The 27,637-nt window shown below is 42.0% G+C and overlaps 2 protein-coding genes across 2 annotated transcripts in view; both read right to left on the minus strand.

The window, feature by feature from the left end:
• Positions 1–27,637, minus strand: part of cntn5 (contactin 5) — a 100,895-nt gene that overhangs the window by 27,343 nt on the left and 45,915 nt on the right. Inside the window, exons 6-9 of the mRNA XM_062386787.1 lie at positions 19,975–20,070; positions 15,748–15,951; positions 8,326–8,428; positions 2,200–2,381 (exon numbers count right to left, since the gene is read on the minus strand). Coding sequence (XP_062242771.1) covers positions 2,200–2,381; positions 8,326–8,428; positions 15,748–15,951; positions 19,975–20,070 — 585 coding nt within the window. The remainder of the gene's footprint in view (positions 1–2,199; positions 2,382–8,325; positions 8,429–15,747; positions 15,952–19,974; positions 20,071–27,637) is intronic.
• LOC133952373 (sodium/potassium-transporting ATPase subunit beta-233-like) lies at positions 11,637–12,539 on the minus strand. Its single transcript, XM_062386786.1, has one exon. It carries the CDS (start codon positions 12,537–12,539, stop codon positions 11,637–11,639), a length of 903 nt encoding a protein of 300 aa, XP_062242770.1.

Consider the following 27,637-nt stretch of genomic DNA (forward strand, 5'->3'; position numbering starts at 1 on the left):
AACCGACGTGAGTTTCTGATCAAAGAAACTTCTCAGACGCTTTTGTTTGAACATGAGAAAATACAGACTGGATTTTCACTGATGGGACCCAGAGTGAGAGTGGTGTCAAAATGAAGAAACCTCCTCTTCTCTTCCCTCCTCTCCTCTCCTCCTGTCCTCTTCTCCTCCTCCCCTCCTCTCTTCTTCCGCCCTCCTCATACTAGCATATCCTCTTCCTCCTCTTCTATTCCCCTCCTCCTCCTGTCCCTTTCCTCTCCCCTCCACTTCCTGTCCTCCTCCTCTCCCCTCCTCTCCTCTTCTCAACCTCTCCTCTCCCCTCTTCTTCCTCTCCTTCTCCCTCCCCTCCTCCTCTCCTTTCCTCTCATCTCCTCTCCCTCTGCCCTCCTCCTCTCTCGAAGTAAATAATGTTTGTGAACACAGTGTTTTTCTCTCCTCTCCTCTCCTCTCCTCTCCTCTCTCCTCCTCTTCCATCTCCTCCTCTCCTCTCTTCCTCCTCCTCCTCCTCCTCCCTTCCTCTCCTCTGTCCAAGTGAATCATGCTTGAGAACACGATTGTTTCTCTCCCTCCACTGCCTTCTCCCTTGGGCCCCTGAACCATTAAGCTTCTTTTCTTTTCTTTCCTCCTCTTTCCTTGTTCTTATTTCCGCAGCATTTCCAAGCAGCGATGTGAGTTCCTGTCCGACTCCACATTCTATCGAGAATATCTGTCACACCTTCAGATAGACACACTGCACATATTCCTCTTCTCTATTCTGCAGTTTATTTCTGTCGATACCGAGTCTGAGGTTGTAAATATTTCAATTTTTGCACATTCAAAAGATTCAAACATTTAAAAGGCGTTTGCACTGGGACTGGATCCTTCTGTCAGTCTCCTGTCAATCACTGTCAAACCGTTTTTATTTTAACCTCCTATATTTGCATAAACTCTTAAATTAGATTCTCACTCGGTTACATCACAGCTGTAAATGCTCCCACCAATCTGTTATTTAGTTTGAACCTACACAGATCAAACAGAGCCCCCCCCCCATGCAATTACGTTTTGCACATGACATGATTTTGTCCACATGAGTGTATCTTACATCACACTGCCAGATGCAGACAAATGCTTTTGTAAGTGTGATTTAATTGATATTTGTTATGTTCAGGAAAGGCTCCCTCACCGTGAAAGTTCAAACAACCAGCTCACCTGTGTAAATTACATTTAGCGTGAAGCTGCTATAAACTGAGACCCTCTATTCTCCTTGTGATGGCAGCAGAATGGGGGTTGACAAGAAGCGCACGGCCTTGGAAATGTGTCCTGCCGAGGCCGAGGGACTCTATTATCTGGGGACCGAGCACACGGCTCAGACTGAGAAGAATAGAGGACACGGGGGCAGAGGAGTAATTTGAAAAGCTCACAGGTATCGAACGTGGGCTAGAAAACTACAAAACTGAGCTTCACCCTATTGCAAAACATTAAAGTGATCATTTGCTGATTATTGACTAAATTTATAACCGCTTTATCCTTCCTGAAACTGTGAAAAAGACAATTATAACATCCTGAGTGTCTTTTAAATCTCTTGAACAATTTTAATACAAATATTTGATGAATGTTTGACATGATGTGTTATATTTTTGTGGGTAACTTCCTTTTCATGAGAGTATATATACATTTTGGTCCTTGGGATTCCAGCCAACAGATTGTTTTATGTTTAATAAGGTTTGAAAAGAAAACAACAAAATCAAAACAGGTTTCTTGGACAAATTCCGAGAAAGAATTGGACGAATAAAACTATCAGAAAAAACGATATTACAGAAAATAATTACATTCTGTTAAATAACAACTTAGAAGAGAAAAGTTTTGTCCTGAAAACAACAACAACAACATCACAGGTTGTTATTCGAGAGGGAAAAATCTTGTTCATTGAGCTGAGGAACCCTTGTTATTGGATTATCTCTGATGGTGGTACGATTAATCCAAGCACCGGTCAGAAAGTCCACGGCCACCACCTCCTCACTGATTTAGAGAAAAGTGTAACCGCATCATTAAAGATCTGCAGGAAACTATGCGGATGAAACAACTCATCAAAAATTCAACAGTAGTTTGAACTCCTCGCACCGCTGTGCCCCCTGGAACACAACACATTCTCACATTGCAAATTGTTTGATTTTTCTTAAAGAGAAAAAGAAATCACAGGAAAGAGAATGTGCTCCGACTCACTGTAGACCTGCAGCTGTCCTTTGAAAGACGTGCCCCCTCTCGGGTTCTCCGCTTTGCACTCGTACGTCCCCGAGTCATCCAGTTGAATGTTGGGGATCTCCAGCACGGCCTGCGACTTGCGAAGCCGCGCCTTCTTGGGGATGTTGCCATTTATCTTCCTCCATGTGATCGTCGGCACTGGGCTGTGAGGAGAGAGCAGCGTGATGTATAGATACAGTCAGGGAGAGAAGACAGGCTGTGAGCTGCAATGATGATGTGGTTCGGAGGCTTTTCTTTAGTTTTTTTTTAAAGTAAGAACATTAACCCGACATCTGACAATGACCTTTTAATAATTATCTACAACTACTACACACATTTGAAGGTATGTCTGTGATATAGCTTGTGAATGTAGTGATTTAAATTTGGCTGAAGTTTGACTCGGTGCACAGAACCCCCGAACTTGGGAATTAGTTGCCGTTGTCGTGAACGTGCTGCTGTCATGATGGACAAGGTCACTCACGTTGACGAGTCCCAGACACCACGGCCACTGAGAGCCGGCCGTCTTTTCAATAGTTTGATTAATATTCAAAGCATCACGAGGTCAAAATACATGGAAATCCTCCCTGCACCTCCTCGGGCCCTGAACAGCCCATGTGAGGTCATAACATCAACAATTCTCCGGAGTCGCGACCGACCATCAGACTGAGATTTCTTTCAAAACACAAGATAGAAAATCAAATTAATAACCTTGATAGATTCTTTCCAGATATTTCATGTTTTCCTTTGCAGGAGAAAAAATCTGAATAACTTACATTTCTGAGTTTTTTACAATTCATAGACTTCTTAGATGTTAAAACTTGCGATTATTGCTTTGATGTATTATTTATAAATCAAGTTATCTGAGCTTTGGACGGCTCGTTGAAAATAAAAGAAGCGAATGAGCCTTTGGAAAAATCTTTTCATTTACGTCTCCATGATTAATTAAAATATTAATAATCAAATCAATAAACAATGAGCGATCCCAGAAGCCCTTACCTTGAGTTGAACCACTGACATGCCGCGACACCTATTTAATATTGGTTCTCCTCCACATGTGAGTCATTAACCTTCTGATCACTCAATGATATATTTACCGTAGCAAATAACCCCCCCCCACCCCGCATTAGACCCCAGCTCCCAGAGGGACACAGACAATACTCCACGGTTCTTTAAGATTAGTGTGTGAGCGCCTCCATCTATCCTTGTTTATCCACGGCTTGCCCTGACGGCTCTGGTGATAGATGAGTGGCACACGGGGCAGGAGGACGTCCGACTCGGAGCTCGCTCTCAGACGCGCTCTCTTGTATCACAACGACAATAAACGTGTCTCTGAGAGACGGAAATCTGACGCTACACAAAACCTCCAGTGAACCCATCAATCATTTTTAGCCGGAGATGGAAAAAACTTTACATCACTGAGCTTTTTTGATCTGTTCCAAATTTTCACAAGGACATTGAAGCGCTCTCGGCAGCAATGAGCTGAAATTAGGATTCAGAGCGTGTTTTATATTAAACAAAATGTTATTCCATTTATTTTTTGAAGGAAGTTTTATGTCATATTCTTTCCTTTCTTTTTTTTGTAGACTAATGGTTAAAATTTCTGTTCTTTTGAATCCCTAGCTCATAACCTCACAGCACACATTTAGGCTTCCTCTCATCACCGGGGGTGTGAAGCTAAATAATGAATAATAGTTCAAACACATTTCAGTCAGCGGAGCCTCAACTTTCTGAACGAGGGTCCAGGGACAAAGTTCTGTCAGTTTGTCTTGAGACAAAGTTTTGGCTAATGTTTAATTTGTGTCCAAAACGTGGATTATGAAGTAGATTAGTTTCTTAAGAGAAGATATGTTACGATGTACAATGACATGGACAGTTGAGCTTTTTTTTTTTATATTTGGTATTTATGTCTCGTGAATTCCAGTTAATCCCTCAGATGAGGAAGAAATGTAATTTTGCCTGAGAAGATGATGTTCTCACCTCTGTCAGTTTCTTTGTCAGAAAGGATTAAGCAAAAACTACATAAAGGATTTACATGGAAAGTAGTGGAACAATGAACCTGGGCCAAGAAATAAGTCTTTACATTTTGGCACAGATGTGGACAAAGGGGCGGATTATGATATGATAGATATGAAAAGAAAAGTCTGATATTGCAGCTTGATTGAATTTAAGGAGACTGTGAACCAAAGGTATGTCAAACATTATTCTAATTAAATATTGTACAAACCCTATCATTACTAGTATAACCCCACCACTGTGGCTATATTATATACTTTAATAGTGAGTTAACTAAACTATAAAAGTCTTCGGTAGAATTTACTATCTGGGGCCATATTTTTAATGCTTGGCATTTTCATTTTAAAGCCTCTGTGGCGAGTAAGAACACATAAATTACATACATTCTAATAAAGGGAGGACAGATTGAATCGGTACTTGTGAACATCACATGCAGTTGTCCTTATATTTGAGGAAGAAGTTCGCTGAGACCTTTGGCTCCGAGTAAACTCGCGATAAGTTAGAGAACACCAGCGAGTCTGCAGGGACCTCGAGGGACCCGAGCATCAGGGCTGACTCTTCCTGAGTCTACGGAAGCATTTCCCTTCGGAGGCAGAGTGATGAGCTGTATGTGCTCACAGGTCTGGGGGCGGGCGGCAGAGAATAGACTCATTCAGTTTGGAAATATGAAACTCTGCCCATCAAACGTCTTCTGCATCAAGCAGTGGGTTAAAAAACTACCAAAGAATGAAAGGAGACATCTTAGTTGCTTAGTGGGTTTAACCCTAAGAGGTGAAACGTCTTCGAGAGACACAAGCAAGTCCAGTTGTCTACATACATTTGGACATCAAGATATAAAAACTACAAAGCTCTGCAAGGTAGATTTTTACAAAGCGGTCAAATTGAGTATTATATCCCCTGTTTATTATAAATGTCTTGCATACACTTTATTTTGAAGTGTTACAGTTTTCCATTCGAGAACGCACACCCACAGGCAAGCGCTGTAGATTACATCTTAATTAACTTTCCACACAATTGTTGTGCACCTCATCAAGACTAGTTCCATAGAAAAGGTTCAGAATTAAAACTAATACTGAGAACATACTGGAGAATTGGGTTGTTTTAAGCTCATCAACATCTAAATATTATCCCAGGATTTAGCTCATGTGCTCAGCTCTGGGTTTTTCTTTGGAGCCTTCCGGATATTCTATGATGTTTGAAGAGGAATCTACCTGAAACACAAAAGCCACATTTATACCCGTATGACCGGAGCCCAACAACTGTCTCTCAAAGACATTAGCCGCGTTGGTACGAGATCATTAAGAGGCACTCTCTGCTGCGGCTGACAGCGTGGTCCTTGTGGTCCTGTTGCAGCTCAAAGAGGGAAACTGTAAAGGGTTTGGAGAGTTTGATTCCCTCTGGGGTCACAGAAACTAAAAGTATATCCACTACACCGAGGCAATTTGGATGAAAGCATCCACCGCATGCTACATACTATATTTTAAGTGGAAACGAGTGGGAGAAAGTGTAACCAATCAAACGTACAAGGCTTTTGAACTCCAGCGAACTTCAAACTGCACTATCCTTTGAAAAGGAACTCAGCCAACAACGCTGCTTCATATGAATCACACTGCGAAAAAGCCATGGGTTTGAATTGAATCTGGATTGTTTGGAAATTTGCAAGAAGCATATTCCATCATCAATATGTGGCTCTATCCACTTCAGCTTGTCCTCGCCACAGGTTTGCATTAACTAGGAAATAAAGGGAGAGCGGAAATATATCTGCATACTGAGCAACTCGGTTAAACAGCTAGAAGCTACAAGCCCGAGGCTGTGAGGGAAGCTAATGGGAATCTTGCAAAAGGAAAACATTGACTATATGCTGGGAGACAGACAAACCAGCCAACGAGCGGGCTGGGATGATGACAGTGAGCGGTGACATGTTTGGTTTGCAGCACTGACTGCCCTGAGAAATGAGCTAATTACCCCGAGCTGGGATTCATGTTCTCACCCTGTCCATTTGTTGTGTTGCCTGATGTGTTTGGCGGCTGGATTAAAACTACAGAATCAATTTCCATGAAACCTGGTGGAAGAGACGGGACACGGATTCAAAGAGGAGGATCCTGGACTGTTTACATGGTGCTACACTCAAACTGTTTATTTAAATAAGTGTCTCTCTTGTCTTTATTATAGATTCATTTTGTGATTTGATTGAATTTAAAGAGACTTCTCGCACAATCACATCGATGGAAACGACTACGCAAAAACCACACAACAGAAAAACAACCACAACAGAAGAAGAAGGCAACAAAGGATGTTGACAATAAAAAGAGGATTTTTGCACAAATGCAGGGTTTTGCAGTTGTGTTGTGACTTTTAAATTAATATTGTGGCTTTTGCAGTTCCTGTTTTCAGTCAATGTGCTTGTGTGAGTCATCTCAGCTACGATAACGCTGGGTCTGTAGCAGAGGTATGCATCTAACTAGTTGTTTAGTAAGCAACTTCCAAAAAGCCAGATGAACCTCGCTGCAGGATTCCTTTTGTCTCCTATTAAACGATTCCCCTTTCCAGTCAGTGGTTATATATATTTCTCTTTTTATTTATATGAAATAACTCCTCAAACATCAGAAGCTCAGTGGTGGTCTGGTCCACAACAGCAAACAGTTGTTATCACGTTACACAGGATTTCTTTTCAGCTACAAACCCGTGATGAATACTCACTCTTTGCAGGCACTGCTAAAAATAAACACAAAAACCCATGAACGCAAAAAAACTCATTAAAACTAAGGAGGGCTGTGTTTTTTATGGGTCTCTCTTTCATTTTCATCGTCTCATTGTTCTCTTTGCCCTTGACTGTGGCCTACAAAGTACTGTCACTGGCAAATATCAGGAGAGAGAATCACATCAAGGAGCGTCGGCATTCACGCACAAAGAGCCGCTCTGCCCCGGCTGAGCTCGCCGTGCCACCATACATATTGATCAACAGGAGAACAAAACCTATTTTAACTTCGCTCTCCACGGCTATATAAAGACGGGCGGTTTCTTAATAGGGTGCGCTGATAAATCATTCATCTCTACGCACGAGGGGTAAGTCACCGGCTGACTGAGAGCCATCAGCCGCAAATTACTTCATTGAGAGAATCACAGGAGCAAAAATAAAAATAAAAAAAGAACTAAAGCTGTTCTACATCTATTTAAAATCTTCGCCTGGGCTTCATAAGGAAACCGAAGGGTGTGAGATTAGAACCCAGTGTCTATATATTTAGGAAATGACAAACCGTAATGTGGATAATTAACTGAAATGAAGGTAAACAATTATGAGGTCCTTACTCATCTCGAGATTAGAGACTGTTTGCACTAAAGATAGGAGTCAGGGATGAATAATTCATGTTGAACATTTATAAACAGGATGGAGAAAGGATGATACGCGACTGTCGGGGCTGATGTCAAATTATTTAACGTAAAGTTCAACAAAGAACAGAGTGACAATGTTTTACAGTATTTTTCAAATAAAAAATTTAAATTTTTGGTCAAGCCGACTCGAACTTTATCTTAAATTAATTTTTAAAGTGAAGCAGCTTCGTGAACCGTGACGCTAACTAGAGCCACGGAGGTAAGTGCTCTTGGTTTTAGTCTCTGTGGACAAAAGCGTCTTCCTCCCTCCTGGCAGACGACTGTTACCGATTTCATTTCTCTCCCACAGACATAACCTCGGCTTTCCTACATTCACAACAGGGCCCTGAAAGCACCCAGGAAAACACAGATACATTAGAGCTCTCAATTACGAGAACACACGGGCCCCCAGGGCAGAATTCCCCATTGACTCGTCCCCCTCCGTGCACTAACATGTCATCTAACAGCTGAGCCACGATGCCGCACTCCTCTACACTCACTTAACATCCCGCCTGAGGACGAGATGTGCCTGGTTCCCTCTCAGGTACCGGGATGATCTCATTTAAACACGAGACAAAGGAAACACAAAGGGAGCATTATCCCAAGGATCTCTCTCGGCAGCAGAGCGGCGATAGGCTGCGGTTTATTGTGCCTTGTGATTAATTTTATATTGCTGTAATAAACAGCTACCTGTATTTGTGCAATATGCCGTTGTTTACTTACTTCCCCAGAGCAAAGCATTCCAGCCTGACAGTAACTCCTTTGGCGGCCAGGACAGATGTAGGGAAATGCACTTCAATTTTGGGCTCATATTCACCCATGACACCTGGAAAAGGTTAGGAGAGAGAAATGGCAGACATTAGAAGGAGGCAGATTGAAGCAGCCACTCGCCCAGTCGCCATTATCATCATCTTTCCGTGCAGTGTGCGACACAGAGACAGGGCAAAGTGATTTTAAAAATAAAGGGCGATGACCGCTTTATGTTGCCTTTTTATTCTTTTTCAGTTTTGTATCATATGTACGCAACAAACTGGGGGGAAAACATGAAGCAGCATATCTTGAGTAGTCCTTGTATTTATACCCCTGAAAATACACACAGTACATTCAATAATGCAGTGACTGCACATTATGCACGCCATCTGGTACATTGTTCCACTATCCACTATAACATTACACACAGTTTATTAATAGGGCAAGTGGCAGTGATGATGAAATACAGAGCATGCGACTGAATAATCATAGATTTCAAAAACAGACTTCAAAAAAAGTGGTGGGTTTAACATAGATTTGAACATGCTGCAGCCCCCCCCCCCTCTCCCTGTGAATGTGTGTGTGTGTGTGTGTGTGTTACTCAACATTACGTGGATGTATTTTCACAGAACCTGACATGAATGCTTGAAATCAAAAAAACAAATCATCAAGACGATGCTCCAGTGACAACATGGTGCCGTTGTGCATTGTCCTCAGGAATTAGTAAACCACTCCACAATTCCCCGACACGCTACGAAGGATACAAAGGTTGTTGTTGTTTTTTTCTTCATACTTTGCTAAGTGCCACCAAGACTCACACCTCCGCTCTCACAGCCAGAGGATGTGTTGTGTTTGTTTACTCATCTGTACGTTAAGACGGCCATTTGTAACCATTTGCCGCGGGAGTGACACGTCGGACGACATTGAGCAAATTCGAAGGAGCAAAGGAAAAGCACCTTCACCTGGGATCTCATTACCATTATCTGTCTTGTTAAGCAGGAGCTTTGCGATATGAATATCATATGAGCGTTTGTTCTCTTCACCACGCGGCGTTACATGCAAACACAATCATCACAAGTGAACGCTGCTGTCAGCTGCACCAGCCGACCCCCCCCCCACCCGCCCAAGTTCACAAGAAAACCATACGGGGGCATATGCAGCCGTCCTTCAGATGTGCGGTGATGTAGATAATCAGTGAGACCAATGACTGGCCAGTAACAATAATTACACCCCCCCTCCCCCCACCCCCTGTGTACCTGACACCTGTTGTGTGTGATAAAATGGCTGCTGCAAAAAGAGTGAGGTTGTTGAGCTGTGGTGCTCGATGTATAGAGAAAGGAGTTTTATGATATTTGTTCCAAAGGACTTTTCAATTTCAATCTCATTCCCAACATTTACGGCTCCAAAGCAGCCCTTCACATATAATGCATTTTCAAGATTTCATTGGCCACAGCACATTCAACATTATATTCAGCCTCAGTGGCTGGACTGGAAGGAAGTGAGATAAATAATGTCCAGGCCCGATGTGCTCAAACGTTACTGACCCTCATTTCTCACGTAGCATTATATCTTTTTTTTACGTCTCAACTTTATTTATTAATCAAATGAAAATTACATTTTTCTTTCTGTGCTTTGTTCTTCTGCAAACCAATTTCCAAGCATGATGCCCATCCTAAATTTTATCAGGGCTCTAGGCTAATGGCGTAGAGAGCATAGAAGTGCTTTATCCGCTTTATCAGCTCTCTGATCCTGGAATAGATGAGTGTTTGGAGTTCTCATGCCTCTCACAGGCACTAATGCAGAGCAACCTTTGAACTTTTGAAAATATAGACAAAAACATGCTTTGAAGATTTGAATGTTTTGACAAATTCATTTTTTAATATCAATACTCAAATAAGAACATTATTTTTAAAATTTCCCCTTGCACTTCCTTCATCTCCAGCAGAGCTTCATGCACGGAGCATGATCAACAGACCAGAACATTCTGAATCTCTGGTACATTTAATATTTTTTATCATTTAGTTTTGTCTTCAGATGAAGAAGCAGTTTGTTTCCAACTGCTGCATGTTCCCTAATGATCAAAACATATATAACCTACAACTCAATTTGTTTCAAGTGCACTAAAAGCAATGACCCCATTAGCCTGGACAGATTCAGTGTGCTGCTCTTCAAAGAATAATACGTGTATGATAGTGGAAAGCAGAATGTGTATGTTGAGGGTAACGCAGAACGAGTTGTTTTGACTGCACCACTAAAGATATGTGGGTTGGTAAAAAATCATGCTGACATCCAATATGGCTGTGGGCCTAAGGTCGTCAATAATCATCTACCGTGAAGTACCAGCACACATGCCCATGTGGAGATGACAGGTGCCGGCAGATATTGTGTTTTACTGATACTAGTGTCGGCGTGGAGAGAGAAAATGGCTTTGGGCGGCAACAACAACACCAGCGATGCTCCAGTGCCACTGTAACCTCCACCAGGGAAAAGCAATAGGTTAGGTTAGGCTACTTTATTGAAGAAACGGCATATCCATCCAAAGAACAGTGCAAAATTATAACACACTGACAGAAGAGAGGATCATAAAACCATAAAACCATGAAAAAAAACTGTCAAAAGAGCTTAAATGCATCACTATCAATAGAAAGACTGGATAGGGACAAGTGTGCAAATGTGGCGACAGCCCGCTCAAGTGTACGATTGCGGAGGGAGCAAAAAAAATTCGATAGTGTTTTGTTTTACACCTAGGGGCAGCAAACCTTGAACCAAAGTAAATGATAAAACAGACTCAATAAAAGAATGATAAAATAGTGTCAATATTAAAATAAGACATTTTCCTTAAACTCATTTTGCACAAAACTTTGCTCTTTGCTTCAAAGTTCAGTATGGAGCAAGCCAAGGGTGGAATCTGTGATGAAATGAATTGTCTTTCTGCATAGAAGAGTTTAGGTTGTAGATGGATAATTCAAAAAAAGACACCAAGTCAGGATGAAAATACTCTCGGGACAGAAACACAGTCCGCTAATGGACTTGTGGTTTTACAGTAACAGATGAATACATCCCCTGGCTCAAGGAATATTTTCATTTACAGTAGATTGAATATTTGCTATTGCTAATTTCTGTATTTTAGACTCTAACCCTCGACAAACAAACAGACAATCTGGTGTAAAGCACAAAGATTAAGTGTTTAAGTGTCGGTCCTATGAATGTTCAAAGACTAGTTGTGTAATTGTGAACTGGTAAATCCTCTCTGAATTAAATTTTAGTTTTTAAAACGAGAGCGCTCAAGAGCTGATTGTGATCTTGACAAGGAAACGTCCTCGGTTGCGGTCTTTCTCACTGTAGCCGATGTTTGCTCCGTACACTTTGCACTCGATGCAGAGCTCCTGGTCCAGAGCGATGTTGGCAAACTGGACGGCCACCAGGGGCTGCAGGTACTGAGGATGCAGGAGTTTGCCGTAGTACGGGTAGTACTGGAGAGGAAAGCCTTCGCCTAAGCCGAAGTACTTGATCTCTCCAATCTTGTCTGCATCCTCTTCCCTCCGATTCTTGCAGTGAATGGGGATCAGGTTGGGCGTTAGTTTGCCCCGAAGAGCCTCTGGGAGTGACTCATTCAAGGGAACTTTTGGCCTGAAGTTGATGATCCTGTTGAGCCTGACAATGAGGCAGGGCTTTCCCTCCTTGAAGCCGAATGTGGGGTCGCTGTCCCCTGAGCAGTTGCCGAGCCAGGTCTTGCGGAAGCGACAGGCTTTCCTCTGTCCGGCGTCGCTCTCCAGACGTCCACGGTCCTTGTACGTCTGAGAAGAGTTTCCACAGTCTTCGAATTTCATCAGAGTAGACTGTTGATACTCCTCGTACTGTTCGAGGAAAGTCGCTACGCTGTCCACGTACTTCTTGTATGAGGCCTCATCAGACTTTTTGAAAGCAATTTCAAATTTCTGTGAGCGTGGGGTGTGTGACAGACCCGGGGGAGCGACTCTGTCCTGGTAGGTGGGTTTGTAGTCACTTAGAGTGAGCAGCAAAACCTGAATGGTCGCCGTAAAAAATCCAGCAAGGCATCCGTAGAATATCACGTAAAACAAGAGGATCTTAAACCAGCTGCAGCCCGTTCGTCCCATGAACGCCTTCTTCTCTGAATTCCAAACAAAAGTCCTCCAGCCGCCGTCGCTGTTGTCATGTCCCGACATGTTAGCTCCACGGTTAGCGTCCTCCATCGGCTTAACTTGAATGCGATTTCAGGGCTGTGGCTACGGCACTTCTAGCTCAGAATGTTGTTGACTGTTCCCCACAGGGAATGGGAAAGCACTGATTCGTAAACCTGCACCTCAACATGTTCATCCAAGGTGAGAAGTCGTATTAAAGAACGTTTTCTTCCTTTCATGCTTGACATTAAACATTTCCTTTGATTTAGGTTTGTTTTCTATGTTTTTATTGTCATTTATTTTATCTGCATTTTTATTGCTTTGATCTTTTTTAAACGTATTAAACTTTTTTATGTCACTGTCAATTTCATTCATACAGCAGATTTAAAACAACTCAGTGAATCAAAGTGATTTACGAAAGTGATAACTAGAGGACAGTGACATGTAAAACATCATATTGGATGAGCTACAGGCGTTTAATAGAGGGTTGGTAAAAGCCCACTTACAAGGAATTGCAATGTTCAAGACGGAGGTTATAAAGGCATGGATCCCCCTCTCTAGGTGTTTTTGTGGGAAATAGGCCTTAACTTTGGATATGAGACTTAGTTGGAAAACGCTTCAATTTGAGAACGTTTGAATCCATCCATTATTCAATCAGGGGCTGAAGTGAAGTCTCAGTTTTAAGGTTCAGGGGCAAGTATATTTTTATGTCATGTGCAAAGCAGTGAAAACATTGATGCTAAGGGCAGCATACATAGGGAGAATAGGACAGGGCCTAGAACGGATCCTTGAGGTACCCCAGATGTAAGTGGGGTCTTCCCAGAGGAGTCACCCAGGTGGACAGACAGAGACTCCTTTCTGTTAAGTGTGACTGAAACCACCTGAGGGTTGTATCTTTTAGTTGAATTTTAATTTAAATTAATTATAGTAATGTTTTTGTATTGTAATTTATTTGCCAAAATTATTGATGCAAACAGACAATGTATAAATGTGATAACTCAGAATCATCATCTGTTCAATGTTGCTTCAATTATTAAATTACCTGTCAATCAGTTCGAGGATGAGTCTTTCACTGAAAAGAACATTTAAAATGATTTCTTAATAAATAGTTGGGATCAAAAGAAAGCATCTTGCTAATGGTAAAAAAATAATCATAAATTGTTGTAATTTTGCATCTGCTCTGTGGTCACTATAAACAAAACTGTATCCTCTCATTAATATAACACATGTCCACTCCTGCTAGAGTTAGACCAGGGTGCAGAACGTTCAACCTCATTTGAGATTGCGTTTCAATGTTATTAGAACTGAAAGACAACTGCAAAGTATAAACAACAGATGATGTGGGAAGAAACAACAAAACTACGTTTCGGCCATCTGCAGTAATATGATGCATTTGCTTCTATTACTGCAAAGTGAAAAATCAAAGGGAGGGCGTTTTCTAGTTAAATTGTACATCTGTTTAAAAACAGTGCATCGTTAAGGACTCGGGTCTCGCTCGGCTCCGCCCAAGGTGGATTGCAGAGTGACGATCAATGGCCCCCAGCATGGTATAATGGAGCCCAGATGCTTGTTGTGATTAAGAGCGTCAGGGCTGGAGCTGAGGAGACGGTGGCGAGCTGCACACAGATCCAGCTTGAACCGTCTACCATATAATGATCACCCACTTTCACCGAGGCACAGATTGCGGTGTCTGATTGGTCAGACTCCAGCGACTGAGGGGGAGCATGCGGTGCCAGAACATTTTGTGTGTCTGCAGTGAGGTGTGCCAGACATTTTAGCCCCAACAACAACATGGAAGGCTGCTGAGCGTCGTGAGGTTTGCAGAGCGGGAGGTGCCAAGATGTTCTTTGGGCTCAAAGCTGCACAGACTTGATTGGGTCTGTTTTGTTGCAGGTGAGCGAAATGTGCAGCCACATGTCACAATATGGATTCTCTAAATCAATTCATCTTCCTCTATCAAAAGATATAATAACTAGCATGGCACAAGGCCCAAGAGTCACCTCACGAAACCACATTTAAATCCACTAGATTTGGATTTTTATTTGGATCTGTTGGAAAAACTCATTAATATCAGTCCTCTAAATATCCCTGATGTTTTTCATCAGGATCTGTGAATTAGTCTCTAATAAATCAGCTAAAATCCTAACCAGCCATATCTCACAATGCTAAAGAAAATGTAAAAACCACTCTGGATCTGCCCCTGATCCAAATCCATCGCATAATTCCACGGTTTGTTTCCTGACCCCACCAACATCCTTCCATCAGGTTCCCTGCTTATCCAGCCGGTTGTTTATGTGCAATCCTGCTGACCTCACAGACAAATAAACAAAAACATCATCTCCTTGGAGGTATTAAAACGCTGATAGCAGATTGTCCACACGCCCTTCTGCCCATATTTTGCATCTTGGTTAACGAGAGAGACAAACCAATTAAGCCCGGTTATGTGCTAAGTATCTTGTGGGTCTCTCTGGGCCTTTTTACACAAAGTTATGCAGGAATCTTGCTTGAAGTGATGTAAACCATAAGAGGTGAATTCCTGCTGCAGCATTTGGAGCAAACCTGGTTCCCGAGGCACAGAGCCCCCCCCCCCCTTTTTGCACGGCTTCACCGGGGGTGTCATCTCTGTGGCTCTTTGAAAGCGCTGACAATGACAGGCACCTGACTGGAGTGACGGGCACTTCTCTGTGTAGTCAGAAGCAAAGAGCCAGTCGGTGAAATCCACACCTGAATCCAACAAACGGCTCGGCAGCACGGCTCCGGAGAGGCTAGTATAAAAGAGCCGAATCCCATCCACAGCAAGGGCCATTGATTCAGTTAATTTTATGCTGGAAAATGATTTCCCTGATGGCCAGTTTCACCAAAGCACAATGTGAGTGAAGAGGGCTCCCCACACTAATGTTAAAGCAATGCTGGCCATCTATTTACGGTGTGTATGGAATTCATAACGCCCTCCGCTAACACAAGGCTCAGTGGAAAGCAGAGGACCGCCCCGCTTTTATTAACCTCTCTGATCCCAGCTTTTTTTTTATTCCGCTCCAAACGCATTACGAAACAATTGAAACGCCCCAGTAGAATTTGAAATATGCTTTTAAATTTCCGTCTGTGCTAAACAAGTGCAGCGAGAGGAAGCAGCGTGATACATCAAAAAACATTTTGAAACTTTCAGACAAACTTTCCGAGGTGTCTTCCTGGGGCATTCATACAAATCAGAGCCCGTCATGTGTGAGAGGTGCCATAAATCTGAGAGGCTCACCGTCGGTTTTCAGTGTCAGGGGCGTCGGGGGGCTCAGAACCCGTGCGTTTGTCACCGTGTTCTTCACCAGGCAGATGTAGCTCCCCACGTCAGAGGGCTGCACCTTGGAGATGTACAGGTTCCCCGTGTCCTGGGAGATGAAGCGCCGGCTGTCCTCGGCCACGAAGGAGGGGAACTCGTTGAACACCCAGCTGTAGATGATCTCTGCGAGAACAAGGGGAGACCACAGTCTGAATAAGAACATCCTTGTAGAATAGCAATCGAGGATGAGGACTAGGTTTGTGGCAGAAAGAATGTTGAATATTAAGCGCCCACATAGCTCGGTTGTCCCACTGCATCAAAAGCCTGTAAAGAGGCATCTAATCTGATGGTGAGTTGACTGTGTCAGAGTTTTCCATGCACGCAGACTGCCTGACAAGCAGCCCGCCACTCATTGAAGTCCAGCTCAGCTACTTTATCAGATTAATTTCTGATTCTAATCAAATCGCTTGAGATTCGCTGCGCGTGCACAGTTTACGACCACTGGCCTCCACTTCAAACGTGCCCCCCCCCCACGCTCTATATGAATGTGTGGTTGTAGTTGTGTGCCGCGTGAGATTGTGTCGCGTTCGGTCTTTCACACATTTTAGAGAATTAATTGATGACAGAATGCATCGAGGGTTGCACTGATTGCACAGAAGGGGGAGATCCTCATTAGAAGAGATGGGACGCAGCGAGTAGGCGATTGCATGGTCAGCATATAAAAACTCCTGTGAAAGCGTTTTCTGTTCATAACACACACACGTTAATGTGCTAAATGAATGAATGCATGAATGATATTCAGTTACATTTAGATTTTGTTTACAGCAAAGCTATGCAAACACACTTACAACAGCTTATCTGTTGTATGAGGAAAATCAAGTTCTAAGATTTACTATTAAATATCCTGCAATGCATTTGTATTTTCTGCAACCATATAAAAATGTTTTTTAAATATGAAGCAATGGAACTACATGCAATCTTTATCCACGGTTTACCATTAGGGTTTTTAATAATATGCTTTAAGAAGAACGACACTCTGAAGTATATTTTGTTAATTCGTGACAGACTGCCAGTAGAACACTGTATATACTGTATGAACCCATGTAAAGCAACAGAACATAAAGTCAATTTTTAATCATTCTTAATCAGTTCTTGCTATAAAGCAATAATAACTTAAAGATGTAATGGTTATGGGTTTTCTCCTGCAACAAGGGAAGTATAAAATGACTGCTGCTGCCTCTAAAGATGGAAAAATATCAAAATAAAAGGGTTTTATTGAGACTGTTATTTGCAGCAAGGTTATTTTTAATTGATTGGTGGCACCACCAGAAAGGAAAAGAAAACTGACATATTCTGATTATTCCGAGTCAGTTAAGTCGTGTGAGTGCAGACGTGTCACGAGTTTCCTTCTGATGACAAGCGTATAAACAAGAAAGACACAGAGCGACATGTCCCTGGCTCTACGCGTGATAATCTTTGTTGTTTTTATATTTAATTCATGAATTACAGTGTGCGATATGTTGAGCTTTATCTACAATGCATCCTGACATTCCACACGGTTGCTTATAAGAAAAATATGAAGATAAAAAAACAATAAGAGGAAAAAAAGAAATAGTTGTCAAAATGACCCAAAGATGAATAAGTGGGTGATAAACTGGATGGATGGGTATGAAATGCCTGTGATGAACATAGAGCCGACTTTTGACAGCATGATGTTTGCTTTGTCTATTGTGCATAGCTCTACACGGCCTCATCCATCATTATGTTAGAGGAGAAAACAGGACTGTCAAATTCAGGGACAAATTAATCTATTCAACGTTGTCACGCCATATTTCACAAGTCTTTTGATTCCGTATTCCATAATATGTTTGCACTGGAGCAAGAAAACAGAAAATGACACTATGAGAGGCCTCGTGGTAAATAATGGACGGCTGCAGATTTCGGGTTTTGTGCCGACAACGAGCTGGAAAAACTGAAAACAAATATTTTTACATCAAGACCCTGATCTGCAGAGTCAGCATCGTTTGTTTTATCCACTGAGAGGAGGACTTCATAGAGAGAGGACACACAGTTACAGCTCCGGTAGGTTTTATTCAGAGATCATCGCACTCCAGTTTCATCTCAGTAAAACACTGTTTACAGCGGACGCTTAAAAAACTGATCGCGAGCGCTCAGAGCCATGAAACTTTTCACATCTCACTGACTCCAAATTATTTTTCCACTCTCGAGACTTTTTCTAATGTAAGTGTCATTTTAATGTCTTTAAATCCTCCCACATCCAATTTAACCCAAATTTTGTTTAAACACTCCCTGCGCACTGGGAAATTCAATTGTAACATGCTCTGGCTCAATGGGAAATCCATCAGACGGGCAAACTTAATGACTGTGGATTTTTTCTTTGCTTATTTATTTGTCGGAGATCATTTCTCATTTAATGTTAACGCTGCTGAAGACATAAATCATAATCGTACCCGTGTTTTTGAGCATAATCTTAAAACACGCACACAGCACCCATTCTTTTTGAGGTAATCTGATGATATCGGAGGTAAATCTCATTGTTCTGTGCTTTTAATGCTTGAGTGATTTCTTAGAAATATAATAAAATATATATTGATCAACTGTGTCGCTCTGATACAAAGATTAGAAACGTCTGTAACAGAATGTCATGATGACTGAGACCTGGGTCCATTTTCCAGCTTATAGCAGCAAACCTTAAATGACAGAAAATCACTTTTTCCATTCGGCTGACCTCAGTCCACATCATCTCTAATTTGATCTCAATCACACTTTCACCCATTCAACAGAAAACCTTTGTAAAAGCTGGAAAATCCAGAATCAACACCGTGCGTTTGAGCGCCGGCCAATCAGTGCAGGCTCAGTCCAACTATGACCAGACATCTGTGAGGTCACTGTGACCTTTGACCCCTGGAATCGAACCCATTAATCTTTGTGTCCAAGTGACACCTGATCAATTTAGCAGAAATTCCCTACAGGCAGACCTGAAAAACTTTGACCACCTTCATGTTATAAGTTCCTCTGTGAGTGTAAATGAACGTTCTGGCCAAATATGTTCATGAGGCCCAGAAAATATTTACGCTCAAGTGAATATTTGTGCTTAATGAAATGAAATGAAATGTGTGATCCTGATGAATCGCATTCACAAGAACATGAGGTCGGCAGGTCTTGACCTTTAACCTTTCGCTGCCTTAGTCCAATTAGTTAATCTATAAATCCAAAGGAGCATTTGTACCTTAATTCCCAAGAGCAGTTCCCCGAATTATCCGGTTCACATGTCTTCATGTGGTTGCAAGTATAATTCCTATTCTCTGATGTATTTGACCTCTGACCACAAAAATCGAATCAGTTGAATCAAAAGGTTTGTGCCAAATTAGATGAAATGTCCCTAACGGCCTTCTTGAGACACAAGACAACCCGAGAACATAAAGTCTCAGACCACTGGCTGTCATCGCGGATGCAGAGTAAAACCACGTATGTTCGGTTTGCCCTGAAATTGTTGTTTGAAATATGAAAAAGAGAAAATAAGCCGAAGCAAAAGCAGAGCGGTGATTGATAGGAGCATTTAAGGATGAGTGTCATCTGCACTCTGTGACTTTAATATGTCACAAATAAAGGATCAATAATCATGAATGATTTGTTTTATCAAAAACCAGCAGTTCTGTCACTGACTTCCTGGTTGATATCAGTGAAACTATTAAGTTCCACCAACAGTCTTCTTGAAATGCACATTCCTGTGGCTGCAGCCCTCATGCAAACAAACAGAAAGCCTGGATGATTCATGGCCCACATAATATCTAACATTAGAGGACAACTGCAAAGAGGGATGTTCAAGAAATGCCATTAAAGTCTCGGTGCCTATGTTCTGCCGATATGCAAAATAATTGGCAGCACAACGTTTCTCTTTTCATTTTTTAATGATCCGGCGAATTTGATCCCTGAGAAATCTGCAACGCCGCTCTGATGTCACGCTCATCATTTGAACCGCATGGATGGACAGGGGAGAATAGATGGGGGAACGAATCAAAACAACAACAACAACAAATAAATAAACGATGAGATCATTCATTCACTTTGCAGCAGCAGTAACATTACTTGCTGTTGTTGGCTGTCCTTGATGAATAGAGAGGATTTAATTGATCCGGGCCCCAAAAGCTCGGGTTGTGACTGGAGGTGAAGATCATGTCTTACCTGGGGAATGAGGAGGGGGGGTGCACATGAGCACCACCCCTTGGCCTTCACGCACGGAGACCCCACCTCTGGTCTTCCTGCTGAACGCTGCCAGATCTGAAACACAGTCAATTAGCTCATGGTTAGGTGGGATCAATGTGAGGAGTCGTCCCTGCAGCCGTGCAGCCTCGACTTCACAGGACCATGAAGGGATGTGGAAGAACAACTCACCCCCGGACACTAACTGACCTGAATTTTAAGTTGGTGTCACAAGGTTAAAATACACTATGCACTATTCAGTTGCTGCAAAATTCTATTGTTTTTCAGGCTGGTTGCAAACACAGAATATTAAAGTTATATTTTCACAACTGTACATTTGTTTGTGAGCATGATAGAACCCAATAGGCTTTTGGGGAGGATCCAGAACATCTTGAGAAAGGATGTTTTTTCCCCTGATTTCCCAGAAAAAAATTCATGGATCTTGAAAAATTGTGATTGAGTAAATGTAGAACTAAATAATTCAAATCTAATATTAGCGTCTCTCAAAGAAATCCTTCCCCAACATTATTTAAGATCAGTGTCAATGTTGAGCTCTTTGTTTTACCGGGTTGTTTTTCCGTGGATGTAGAACAAAGCAGGTTTAATCTGAAATCCTTGAGCCGCTGCAGCCGCCTTCTGGAACCTAATGCTGCCCGATTGATTTTTTGATTTGAGGCAACGCCAGGATTTTGGAAATCAAGCGACAGCGCACTGACCCAGGGCAGGTCTCTGTGTCTGCACCACTTTCATTCTATCGCTTTGAGGGACATTGTTTACTGTTCACCTGAAAGTGCCGGATAATTACGCCTCCAAGTGACATGAGAAACCGGAATTTTTTCCCATAATCTAATAATGATTATAGTTCACGACCTTTATCTTTAAATGTAGCACAAAGACATGTTTCCCCTTCACTTTATATTTCTTTAACTTCCAGGACACAGTGTGACTACTTGTCTCTTTTCTCCTCAGAGAACCAGTCAGTTGAATTTCATGTTATAAACGTATATGAAAACAGAAGGTTAGCTTTGAACCAGAGCCCATCCCATAATAAACCAGTTCATCAGCTGCAGACTGTGCTCAATGCTGGAAGTGCATCTACCATTTCAGAGATGAAGACGACTGAAGACACCTTCTCTTGGTTCTTTAAGAAATGCTCCTCGTGGGTCACAATGTTCTCTATTGATTCTCCAGCAGCTGTCATCCCCCCGTCTTTTCTGTTTTTTTTTGTCTGTGCAACTTCCTTCTACCTCTTTTTCATGTTTTGTATGGATCCGACATGGATCACGACCGGGAGCCGATCAGTGTCCTTTCCTTTAGCTTCAATGAGCGAGCGGACAAAAGGTAAGTGAAATAGATTTCTCAGGGAAACAAATGAAACCAACGAGTGAGTAAATAAGTAACACAAAGACGGAAACGCTCCCCGTCTAAGGACTATTGACCAGGGCCCTCTACATCCGACTGCTGGAGTACAACAACAGTAATTGCTCAAGTACAACATGACTCGTACGCGGCAGGAACCAAATGTGAGCGGGCGTTTGTGTAGATTCTCTTTTCTCTTCAATTATTCACCGACGCTGTTGCAGGTCGTCTTGTGCTTTTCTAGATTACCCGCTGCTGCAGCAATTTACCCTGCAGTGCATCGTTTCCAGTCTAAGAGCATTACGTAGGTGCATGGACAATTAGATCATATAATTGCAGGCAGAAGCAACCACCCTGGTTGTTTGGAATAAATCAGCCATGGGTAGCTTGAGCAGTAAAAGCCACCACGGTGGAGAAAGAGAAAATAAAAATCAGGGGCTTCTTTTATAAACCCATCGATTTCCCACTTCCTCCTGCGATCCAGAAATGATTTCAACAACCCGGACGCTGATTTGAGAGCAGGTGTCTGTGCAGCAGTTGGGAGATAGAGCCGTGGTATTGGACGTCCAGCTGATACATGCTCGACCAATCAGTTGTCAGTCTTAGCTGTCAATCATGACAGCTGTTTCCCCCCATTTTCTGACATCGTACCTTTACGGCACTGTCATGCCGTCCATCTTTATATAAAGTCAGACAATTTAAACCTATAGTAGTGAGTGTATGGTGAGAAGTGCAAGGCAGGAACTCTCCATAAATTATCACTTTTCAGTCCCTTAAAAAATGAGATATGAATTTTAGAGGCGTTCATATTTTATTGAACCATGAAATGAGTTTCAAAAGGAAACTTGTGAATCATTTCCCCTTTGCAACTACAGCTATGTTATCAAATCAATATTTACATTTGAAAACGTTATAACAACGTAAACATGGTAGTTAAAGCGTCCTCAAAAATAAAACAGGTCAACATACAGAACGTCTGCATTAATGTTGAAAATCCAGAAATGCTGTGAGGAAATTAGCAGCCACCCAAGGAGCGAGTGTTCAATGCAAATTAGTTATTTCAAGATCGGTATAATTCGATCAATGGGCTTTAACTGGCGCCGATATCAGATTTGTAGAACATTTCAGAGTGTGGTGTGTGTGTGTGCGTGTGGAATCTTCAAATGCCGGAGTCAAAGCAGTGCATTAATTTCATTACTAGCGCATTGCTCACAGAGGCTCGATACCTGAGCCTCAGCCAGACTCTCATCTGAGAGAGAGATAGAGAGAGAGAGAGGGAGAGAGAGAGAGAGAGAGAGAGAGAAGAAATCTTTGGGGAGAAAGATCAGAGGCCTCCTTTCTGCCTGCTGCCTTCAAAGTCACGCCTGAAAAAAACCCAGCCCAAGTGTGAGTTCAGCAGCTCAGAATTTCAAAACAAAGAGAACGAGAGCGAGAGAGAGAGAGAGAGCGAGAGAGAGAGAGGGAGAGAGAGAGAGAGAGAGAGAGAGAGAGGGAGAGACAGAGAGAGAGAGAGATAGAGAGAGAGAGAGAGAGAGAGAACACATCCGGCTGAAACATCTTTGGAGCAGGGAACACGACCAGTAGATAGAATATGGACAGCCTTGACTGAACCTTTCCTCCTGCACTCTCTAGCCGGTCCATTTCACCTCTCCCCTGGTTCCCCCCCCCCCCCCCCCCTCGCCGAAAAGGAGCAGAGCCGGGGTTCAGTCCGGCAGCTTGACACAACAACCCTCTGGACCACAGACGGCACGGTGCTGCACAGGCACACGTCACTTAGCCGTTTGCCCGACCCAGCAGAACTCAGTGAAGCCCAGCACGGTTCAAATTAGTTTAACCTCCAGCTGCTCTTAACAGAAGAAAATTAGCAGGTTTTGAGACTTATCCCAGACAAGAGCTTAAACTCTGCTCGTACGTGTATTCTGGTAAAAACATCTTTACATAATCACGAAGCAGAAAAAAAAACAAAACATAAACATCTCATTGTTGTCATGTTCCAGTTACAGAAACTATTCAGGTCAGTTGGCTCACAGGACCAGAGCTTCCACTGGTTGGTTAGGAGGAAGACTCACTGCCGTGTCTGAGCCGGCGCTCTGCCAGCGGAAAATTATTACATATTTAGAAACTGGAATATTTGCCTTTGCTGATTATTCTCAGCCTGAACCTGCAGCTTGTCTCTGAATATACAGACAGTCGCACTCGAGTCAAATCACAGGCCTCCAGCTTTTTAGTGTCATTTCACATTCAAGTCTTTACAACCACTAACAACCTGTAATCGCTTTAAAACATCCAATTTATTAAGGAAATATGTTCATGGACTTGAAGTAGATGTAGCACAACGTCAGTGCAGTGCACAAACAGCTGTGTGTGTCTGTGTGTGTGTGTGCGGTGTCAAGATGAAAAGAACAGGAAAAGTTGCGCTCCACGCTGAGTGATGAATTCCGTCTATTTGTTATGCTGAGGGAGAGAGGGAAGGTTCTGCATCCAAATGTGTGCTGCAGGGCACCGCTCTTTGTTTCCGTGGCAAGCTTTTCTGAAGGGTCCCATTTTAAAGAAATGTTGACTGGGTTTGAGACCATTACCCGCTGATGGTGCTGCGTATGCGCCGTGAACTCAATAAACCTGAGGACACACACACGTGTCACTTCCCCTTCTGAACACACGTGGATGGAAATACAGAAAAAAGAGATTCTGTCATTGGATGAAATGAGTAGAGATGTTCTCTGAATCCAGCTTAGTAAAGGTTTTAAACCATATTAGATAGATCCTGGATGATCCTGTGTATTTTCTGACATTATTATTATTATTATTATTACACATAGCTTCTATCAATGTGAACAAATGTACAGTGCATATGTGCTTTTGGTGTTTAGTCTTGTTCTCTGCTTACAGCCTCTTACAGTTTTAGGAAAGCCTCATTATTTATTTTTTTAAATGTTTACACTTCGAATCCAATGAAAAAATGTAGATTCAGAGGAAAGGTTTAGAAATTGCTTTAACTTTTAATTTTCCACGGCGATGAATACAAATGAAGTCTTAATTCCTACTGGTGCAATATTTGTATACAAAGAGAGTAAAGCAACAAACTGCTATTACACCCAATACCTCATTATCATAATTTATAGGTTATGATACCATGAACTCCATCGAGATGTTTTTTAAATTGGCTTTTGTAAATGAAAACTTTCTGTAAATGTTTCTACACATTTCTGAATATGTGAATATATAAAAGTATGTTTTTGGATTATATTTAATCAAATAAAAATATGTTATGTTTTTTGGTTGTTTCTAACAATCTCAAATTGATTATTTATCATATTCAGAGGAGAACGAAACTTTGAGTTAGCTGCATAAATAGAAGTTAGCAAAATTGAGGCGTTCTAAAACTGTGTGTGTGTTGAACAAAAGTTAAAAAGTTTATGTCTGCAAATGTTTTTAACTTTCTAGTCTTGATGAACTTGTTTGACATTCACGCACACAAACATTCATACAGTGCATCTATGGGCAGCACTTTTTTCTATGAGAAGGAGAGTCGAACCACTGACTTTCCGGATAAAGGACGACCCGCTCTACCCCTGAGCCACAGCCACCCACATACAAACTTATTTATATTGCTTAAAGAAATTTGAGATTATCCACATTATCTGCTTCAGTGTCTTTTTAACTGACGATACAACTGTATGTGCCACCTTCACACAAATATCCATTCTTTCCTCCCCACTTGGACATTTGTGACTGGTTCCTCTGATCCCAGTACAACAACAGTTGGTGAGATGTGGGATCTGTTGCTGACTCAATGGTCCAGCTGAGACCGTCTCACATGTTTATTCACTGGGATGTTCAGGCAGTGGCGCCGAAACCCTCTAAGTCACCGGCAATTTGCTGCTGGAGCCGACTGCAAGGCAATGATGTCAATTAGCAGAAAGAGCTGAATGATAATAGCCTCGTTAATATTGGGTATTTTATGGGCTGCCATCCATTGGAGTTGCTGCATCCTGTCTGCGCTGCATCGTGGCACATTACTGCCACAGTATGTGACAACAGGATGCTGACTGTTCAGTAACTGGAACGACAGAAATCCAGTTCTGTCAAAGTGATGACAAACATGTGGCCATCGTCTCAACTTACACACCTGCCAGTCAACATGCACTTAGCTTTGAGACTACATGCAGCTACAGAGAGCAACTCAACCAGATGTCAGTACATGTCTCTGTGGAACATCTCAAAGCACTGCACTGCATCCTGGTGTCCATGTTGGCTGCAGTGTGAGGTCTTCCCTTATTGTACTGCAGTGTTGTTGCTCTGGGTTTAATGATTTAAATTAAGCAACAGTACACAACAACAACTACAGACCCTGTAAACCACTCACATTAAACTGATATATCTACGTTTCATTTAGCTTTGTGTGGAAAAATGAACAACCACAGTCATCTATAGCAGAAAAACAACTTCATAAACCCCTTAACCAAATAAAAAAAACTCAAGAGGAGAAAACTGCATATATATAAAACAATTACATGCCAATGCACAACCAAGTGACCACATCTCAGCTTGAAGCCTGTACACGAATAAACGAGGGCCTACGAGTTGCATTGCTCATTTTCAGGCACTTTCATTTTTTTTTTGAAAAAATGCTCAAGCTCTTTTTTTCTTTAACTTACTGATTTGGCTGTGGAGTGTCGAGTAGGAGGGGGGGGGGGTCTGGGCAGTTGAGAGGACAGATGAGGGTTCATGTTGAGGTGCAGCTTCTGTCCTTCACAAATTAGCAGCACTTAAAGTTTAAACTGTGTCTGCGCATTGCCATCTGGACATTTTGGCCTGCCAACGAAGACGGCCTTATATCTAACTTAGGACTGGTCTTTTTACTTCTCTTTTTGATCATGCTTATAGAAATGAAACAAAAGAGTAAAGGAAACACATGGTTCCACTGCCTGAAGAACAGACGGAGCCGAACTGAACTGGATCCATTGTTCATGTTGGCAAAGTTACAGGTTGATTCGAACACTTGTTTCCTCGATGATAGAATGAGTCCGTAAACCAGGACATAGATAGATAGATAGATAGATAGATAGATAGATAGATAGATAGATAGATAGATAGATAGATGGATGGATGGATGGATGGATGGATGGATGGACGGACGGACGGACGGACGGACGGACGGACGGACGGACGGACGGACGGACGGACGGACAGACAGACAGACAGACAGATAGATAGATAGATACATAGATAGATAGATAGATACATAGATAGATAGATAGATAGATATATAGATAGATAGATAGATAGATAGATAGATAGATAGATAGATAGATAGATAGATAGATAGATAGATAGATAGATGGATGGATGGATGGATGGATGGATGGATGGATGGATGGACGGACGGACGGACGGACAGACAGACAGACAGACAGACAGACAGACAGACAGATAGATAGATACATAGATAGATAGATAGATACATAGATAGATAGATAGATAGATAGATAGATAGATAGATAGATAGATAGATAGATAGATAGATAGATAGATAGATAGATAGATAGATGGATGGATGGATGGATGGATGGATGGATGGATGGATGGATGGATGGATGGATGGATGGATGGATGGATGGATGGATGGATGGATGGATGGATGGATGGATGGATGGATGGATAGATAGATAGATAGATAGATAGATAGATAGATAGATAGATAGATAGATAGATAGATGGATAGATAGATGGGTGGATAGATAGATAGATAGATCGATAGATAGAAAAATACTCACACACTTGCAAACTATTACTTCATTTCTGTTTTCAGAACTTTATAAAATGCACAACAACTGGAAAAAGCTTTTCACGTTTATGGAAGAAATAAACAAAATGCAGCAGATAGACCATATACTTAGCAGCAACCACTGAGACCAGTAGGCTCCCGGCAGAAATGCCAATTAAGCTATTACGTCTGAGCGGACTTCGCCTCTGATGACCTTTAGGAGGTTGTCCAGGGGAGTAGTTTGAAAAGAAATGTGTAGTTTTTCATATTAATTCACCATGAAATTGTGGCATTTGAGAAAACATACCCTGTTAGCAGCGTGACGCAACAGAATCAGATGGAACGAGTGAAAACTGAACTCAGCGAAATCTAACTGCAGAGAGTAAAGGTGTTTATTTAGCCTGGAACTAAACGGCTTTACTTTGGACTCAAAGAAGCTCGAAGCAAACAGACCTTAAAAAAGTACATTCATACATTTTGCCAACACAGACACCTGCAGCTAAAAGCTACAGCTGCTTC

Source organism: Platichthys flesus, chromosome 4 (assembly GCF_949316205.1).
Source record: "Platichthys flesus chromosome 4, fPlaFle2.1, whole genome shotgun sequence".
Taxonomy (NCBI): Eukaryota; Metazoa; Chordata; class Actinopteri; order Pleuronectiformes; family Pleuronectidae; genus Platichthys; species Platichthys flesus.

Excerpts from the sequence above, each read along its gene's own strand:
- LOC133952373 (XM_062386786.1), bottom strand. The coding sequence starts at position 12,539 with ATGTCGGGACATGACAACAGCGACGGCGGCTGGAGGACTTTTGTTTGG.